This window comes from Cricetulus griseus, chromosome 6 (genome assembly GCF_003668045.3).
Source record: "Cricetulus griseus strain 17A/GY chromosome 6, alternate assembly CriGri-PICRH-1.0, whole genome shotgun sequence".
In the NCBI taxonomy this organism is placed as follows: Eukaryota; Metazoa; Chordata; class Mammalia; order Rodentia; family Cricetidae; genus Cricetulus; species Cricetulus griseus.
The window spans coordinates 14,704,535-14,711,665 of record NC_048599.1 but is presented as its reverse complement, the minus strand read 5'-3'; the positions used below and the strand labels follow the sequence as shown (position 1 = coordinate 14,711,665).

Genomic DNA, 7,131 nt, shown 5'->3' with positions numbered 1-7,131 from the left:
AACATGGACCACAGACATCAACACAACCCTAGTAGTTCTTCACAGTTGATGGCTTCTGGCAGGGGTTGGGGGGTGGGGACTAGGGAGTAAAGAAAGTAAGGAGAGAAGGATTAAAGAGAACTAGAACATGATTGTCACATCCATGCTACTGAGACAATACCTTCCTATCTTAGGTGACATGTTTTGTTGGGGAATATTATTTTAAGGTGTGTTACTTTTGTTTATGTTGCATTTGCTTATTTTTGTGAAGCTGTGTTACTGTGCCTGTCTAAAACATCTGATGGTCTGATAAAGAGCTGAACGGCCAATAGGGAGGCAGGACGAAGACTAGGCATGGCTGGCAGGCAGAGAGGAGAAATCTGGAAGAAAGAGGAGCAAGAGAACAAGGAGAGGAGGATGCTAGGTGCCAGCCAGCCAGCCAGCCAGCCAGCCACCCAGCCAGCCAGCCACCCAGCCACCAGCCACCCAGCCACCCAGCCACCCAGCCAGCCATGGAGAAAGAGTGAAAGTAAGATAAAGAGAAGTGAGAGAAGCGGAAAGCCCGGCGACAAAAGGTAGTCAGGATAATTTCAGAAAAGCTGGCTTGAAACAAGCCAAGATAAAGCTGGGCATTTATAAATAATAATAAGCCTCTGTGTGTGGTTTATTTGGGATCTGGGTGGCATCCCCCCCCTAAAAAAAAAAAAAAGGCCTAAAGAGCAAAGAGTAATAAGAGTAAAAGACAACCAACAACATATTTCCTACCTCTAGACCCTCCACAGTGTCATTGTTCCCAGCTACAGGGGCATAACTCTCCAGGAATCATGGCAGCCCCAAGGCATACCAATCGCTTTGTGTCATTTGTTCTTAGTTATTGCTGTCTTAGTTAGAGACACTATGACCAAGGCAACTTATAAAGAAAGCATCTAATTAGGGGCTACTTACAGTTTCAGAGGGTGAGTTCATGACCATCATGTGGGGGAGCATGGTGGCAGGCAGGCAGGCACTGGAAAAGCAGCTGAGAGTTTACACCGGATCCACAAGCATGAGGCAAAGAGAGCCAACTAGGAATGAGGTGAGCTTTTGAAACATCAAAGCCCATCCCCAGTGACACACTTCTTCCAACAAGACCATACCTCCTAATCTTGCCTAAACAATTCCACACTTTCAGAGCAAACATTCTCATTCAAACCTCCACATTCCATTCCCAGCCCCCATAGGCTTCTGGCCATATCATAACGCAAAATGCACTTAGTCTAATTTCAAAAGTTTCTATAGTCTGCCAGTCTCATTATCATTTCAAAGTCCAATGTCTCTTTTGAGACTCAAGGCAATCTCCCAATTGTAACCCTGGTAAAATCAAAGGGCAAATTACACGCTCCTAACACAAAGTGGCACAGAACACACATTAGCATGACAAAAGGGAAGAAAGGAAGAATAGTGAGGAAACACTGGACCAAAGTAAGACTGATCCAGCAAGACAAACTCCAAACGATCTGGGCTATCCAGTGGGTTAGGGGCAAGCTTACATCGCTGCGGGGGGGGGGGGGTTTAATATGTGCATACGTGTCTGCAGGTATGCTCACCTGTGCATATGTGCATGAAGGCCATTCTCCTCTTTGTTCCTTTGAAGCAGGGTCTCTCCCTGCACCTAAAGTTTGAATGTTTTGGCTAGGCTAGCAGCCAGTAAGCCCTAGCAATCCTCCTGCCTCTACCTCCCACAGCACAAGGGTTACTGGTGCATTTGAAACCACACCTGTCATGTTACATGAGTTCTAGAACATGAACTCAGGTCCTGTGGTTGTTCAACAAACACTCCTAAACACTATGACATTTCTATAGCCCCCTGTTTGGCTTTTTGTTGTTGCTGCATTTTTTTTCTTCTTACTCTTCTTGTTGAGATAGTCTGTCTCAAACTTCTTCTATAGGCAGAGTTAGCCATGAACTCCTGATCTCTCTGCCTCCACCTCCCAACTGCTATAGGCGGAGTTTCTCTGTGTCTCAACCACCTATTCCCAAATAACCAGCAGCTGCGTCCCACACAACTGACTCAGACACTTTATATAAATTATAAATGCTTGGCCAATAGCTCAGGCTTGTTACTAACTATCTCTTACAACTTAACACATTTCTACTAATCTACATGCTGCCCTGAGGCTCACTGAGTTTACCTCTATTCCATTTTTGTGAGTCCAACTCTCCCTCTGGCTGGCAACTCCTCTGACTCTGCCCTTCCTCATCCCATCACTCTCAGTATCCTGTTCAGCTATTGGCCAGTGAGCTTGCTTATTAAACCAATCATAGTGACATATATTCACACAGTGTACAGAAAGACTATTCCTCAGCATGCTATTATTACGAGCATGTAAAACACCGTATCCATGTATGTTGTACATGCTAGACAAGCCCTATACCAACTAAGCCACATCATCATACTCTTGTTTTGATTTTGAGTTTCAGTACTAATAAGAAATAGAGGAAAGAAAGGAGATCAAGTTGTTCCTTCTGTCTTGCCTCAGCTAGAAAAGCCTCTATTGAAAGGAAAAAGTAGTAAAGCTCAAATAATATTAAAAGTAAAAATGGGAAGATGCAACCTATGATATGGGCTTAGAGATGAGCCTTTGGACAGTGAATAGGATTTAGATAATAGTAGAGTTCCCTTCATCAAATTCTAGTGCTCTTCTAAGAAAAGGAAATAAGCCAGGTGAGGTGGTGCCTGCCTTTAGTCCCAGCTCTTGGTAGGCAGACAGGGTGGATCTCTGAGTTCAAGGCCTGATCTACAGAGTGAGTTCCAGAACAGCTGGGGCTGCACAGAGAAACTCTGTCTCAGAAAAGCAAAGAAGACAGAGGAAGAAGAGGGAATGACCATTTTTGTCCCTTACCCTTTGATGGTCTGTGACCCCTCAGCACTCTATCAACCAAACAACCATCATTAGATGGCCCCTGAATCGCAAACCTCCAGAACGAAGAGCCAAAGTAAATTCCTTTTGCCCATAAAGTAGCCTGCCTTGGCTATGTCATTACAACAATGAAAAATGAACTAATGAACTAATCCCCACCCATAAATGAAGTCTAAATCTTCAAGGATGTTCAATAGGATGCTGGTGACAAACGATGTCCTTTGGATTTTTGTATGTTGTTCTAAATATCCCAGCAGTGATCACACCCCCTTTTCCTAAAACTAAGGAAGACAAAGAAATGGAAAACAGAAAAAGCCTCACAGTCCTAAACACATAAAGAACTTTAAAGTTACACAGAAACAAAGGAAAGACATCGGAGGAAGAACAAACACTAACAAGAAGACTCGAGAATGCACATCCTGGCTTCCTAATCACCAAGTGCAAAGACAGAGCCATCAGATCTAGAGAGCACCTACCAGAGAGCTGGCAGGATCGGTGATGCCTGAAAGTCACTCCCTGTCCCACACACACACACACACACACACACACACACACACACACACACCAATCATAGGAAAAAATGTTGTCCTGCTCTTGAATGCAACAACTCGACCCTGTGGTTTTGTGTAAGAAACACTGAAATGTGATGGGTGACATTCCCAAGATAAATATTGCCACTGGAAGAAATAGGTCACATCATGAACAGAGAGGGCACAATGCAGGTGGTGGTGGCCCACACCTGTAATCTCAGCACTTGAGAGGCTGAGGCAGGCAGATCTCTGAGTTCAAGGCCACCCTGGTCTACAGAGTGAGTTCTAGGACAGCCAAGGCTACACAGAGAAACGACTACTTTATATGCCATCCTAGACTCCTCATCCTGTGGCTAATGGAAGCAGAGGCAGACACCCACAGATACACACTGAACTGAACTCTAGAACCCAGTTGCAAAGAGGGAGGAATGAAGATCAAAAGGGTCGGGGCCAGGCTGGTGAAACCCACAGAAACAGCTGGCCTGAACAAGGGGGAGCACATGGACCCCAGACTGCTGTCTGGGAGGCCAGCACGGGACTGATCCAGACCCCTGAACATGGATGTCAATGAGGAGGCTTCCCCACTCTATGAGGCCTCTGGTAGTGGATCAGTATTTTTCCCTGTTGTAAGAAGGGACTTTGAGAGCCCATCCCAGAGAAGGGATGCTCTCTTGGCCTGGACACATGGGGGAGGGCCTAGGCCCCGCCCAGGATGACGCTGTGGACTTTGGTTGTCCAGAGCCCTACCCTCCCTGGGGAGCGGAGGGGGGATGGGAGGGCAGGTGAGAGGTTGGGGGGAGGGGAGGGAGAGGGAAAAGGGATTGACATGTGAAGCAAGCTTGTTCCTAATTTGAACTAATAAAAAATAAAAATAAAAAAAACAAAAAAGCAGGGGGGGGGCTGAAGAGATGGCTCAGTGGTTAAGATCACTGGCTGCTCTTCCAGAGGACCCGGGTTTGATTCCCACCACCCACACGGCGGCTCACAACACTCTAACTCTAGCAGGAGATCCGACACCCTCTTCTGGCCTCTAAGGGCCAGAAGTGCATGTACACAGACATGTGCAAGCAAAACACTCACGCACATAAGATAATAATAAAATGGAATCTTTATAAAAGAAAAAGAAACGAGAAGAGTGACCACGACCTGCTGCTGTGATTTGTTTGGTGTGACTCAGTAGGCATAAGGAAACTCAGACCACAGTGAACTTTCCCTGTATCTCGGCTTCTAATGTGTCCTTTCATGGTCTATGACCTAGGTCTCTGCTGCCCCCTGGTGGCCAAGAGACCAAAGCGCCCAGGAAAAAATTCCTTTCACTCCCTTAGGGACTTATTCTTGTGTTTGTCAATCTGTGTTTGAGGAGCTTGTCTCTCTACACACCGATTCCCTTGACTCAACTCAAGAGCAATTCCCTTCCCTTATCACCCTACACCCAACTTACCACTGATGTCATGCCCACGGGAGAAAAAAAATGAGATTCGGAACAGCAGCGAGAGGTGTCGGTGGGTATTGCTGGGGAAGGGCACAGAGGACTCAGATGGTCAAGGAAAGGGGCAGAAAATACAGATCTTTTCCAGTCCCCACATGGAGGTCAGACGCCCGCTGTAATGAGGCAGAGGGTGCAAGTAAGGGTGGCTTTTCAGTCTGGTCAAAGATGGCAGATAGCTGGTAGGTTCAGGATTGATAGACACCTACTTCACAGATCAGGCTGAAAGGGACTTAAACTCTGAGGAAGGAAAGCTTTGCATGGCTTCTTCTATTTAGCACATAACAGTAGAGAGAACAGCCTGCTGAGACTAGGACATTTAAGTTCTCTCTCATTCTCTCATATTCTCTCTCTCTCTCTCTCTCTCTCTCTCTCTCTCTCTCTCTTTCTCTGTGTGTGTGTGTGAGTGTGTGTGTGTCTGTCTGTCTCCCTGTCTCTGTGTCTGTCTCTCTCTCCTTTTCTCCTTCCCTCCTTTCCTTCATCCCTCCCTTCCCTCATACCATTGCCATGGACACCGGCTGCACAGGGTAGCCCCCATCTGGTGGAAAAAGAGGTCTGGCTCACCAGCCCCACCCTGGAGTCCCATTCTCACCTGGCAGAAATTCACCTTACAGCACCTCCAGGTTCCCAGGGACAGACAGCCTCAAGTGCTCTCCATGACGTCTCTCTCCGTACTGATTTTTAGTTGTGTGCATAAAACACAAGGTGCCATGCAATGGGGACTCAGGAGACAAAAGGATCCCTTGAGCCCATGGGCCAGTCTGAGCAACACAAGCAGCACTCCATCTCAAAAGAAAGCCACATGCTTTTTTATTTTGATGTTTAATTAAACAATAAAATGATAAGCAAAACAGTGGAAAAGGCATCCCAGCAGCTACATCCACCAGACATCATCCTTTCCCAGAGACACGACTGTCCTGGGTCAGCCACCATAAAACTCATGGCACAACGCAGTCACTTGTCATCAAATCAGCCAGCTCCAACACGTCTACTCAGAAAAATGAGTGTTCTCAACACAGTAATACCCAGAATTTTACTTAGCATTTTTTTATATTTATTACATTGTGTGTGTGAGTGGGGGGGGTGAGTGTGTGAGTGGGGGGGAGGGGGGACATGCATGCCCCAATGCACATGTGAAAAGGTCAGAGGACAATTTTCCCTTCCACCATGTGAGTCCAGGGGAGGCCATCAGAGCTGGGGGCAAGCCCTTTTACTCAGCAGCCCACACCTAGCAGCATCAGCCCTGATTTTAATTCATGTCCCCTGAGCCAGTACAGCATCGACATTACCCAGTGAGCTGGGTGCACTATTGCCTTCTCTGCCGACAGAACCGTGATTTCATGTCTCATCTGAGGAACAAAGCATAACTAATCTAAGCCATTCCCTCTGCAAACATCTGCTTCCCTGGCTTCTCCATGGCGACTCCTCAGGAAGCTGTCACAGGAAGAGGGTCAGGTGAGGTAAAGATCTTTCTGCATGGGGCTAGAGAGATGGCTCAGCAGTTAAGGGTGCCCACGCGGGGGTCACAGCTTCCTGTAACTCCAATTAACTCCAGTACCAGGGGACCTGACAACCTCACCTAGACATACATGAAATGAAGACAAAACACCAATGCACACAAAATAAAAATAAGCAAATAAAATGTTTTCTTGAAAGGTCTTTCTGCGCTGCCTTGCTATGCCATCTGCAGTTTCAGTCAAGCCTCCTGCACCTGTGAAGTGATGAGGCCACCAACACAAAGACAAAACCTGAGGCTTTGGGCTGCTGAGCCAGCCTCATGCTGTTTCTTTCTGTATCTTTGTTAACCAAGCCCCTGTTCATTGGATTTACTGCTTGCAACCCAAAAACTCTCAATTGGCATACTTAGAAATTCCATTCATTCTTTCACTCACTCAAATATTTATTGAGAGTTATGACGGGGAGTTATTTAAGAAACAGGAATTTTGTCAGGTCGTGATGGCACACACCTTTAATCCCAGCACTCAGAAGGCAGAGGCAGGCAGATCTCTTTGAGTTCAAGGCCAGCCTGGTCTACAGATCGAGTTCCAGGACAGCCAGACTACACAGTGAAAACCTGTCTCAAATAACAAAACAAAACAAAAAATATATAAAGAGTGGGGGATGGGTGTAAAAGAGTACAATGTCTAACACTAGATTACTGGTCAAATAAATTAGCCATTGCATGAAGGTCTAGTAAAGAGTTATGTATGGGGCTGGAGAGATGGCTCAGAGGTTA

The 7,131-nt window shown here is 46.3% G+C and overlaps 1 protein-coding gene across 1 annotated transcript in view; it reads right to left on the bottom strand.

The window, feature by feature from the left end:
* Positions 1–5,389: 5,389 nt before the first annotated feature.
* Positions 5,390–7,131, bottom strand: part of Wfdc3 (WAP four-disulfide core domain 3) — a 16,891-nt gene continuing 15,149 nt past the window's right edge. The window contains exon 4 of the mRNA XM_035446591.1: positions 5,390–5,433. Within this exon, the coding sequence (XP_035302482.1) occupies positions 5,390–5,433 (44 nt within the window). The remainder of the gene's footprint in view (positions 5,434–7,131) is intronic.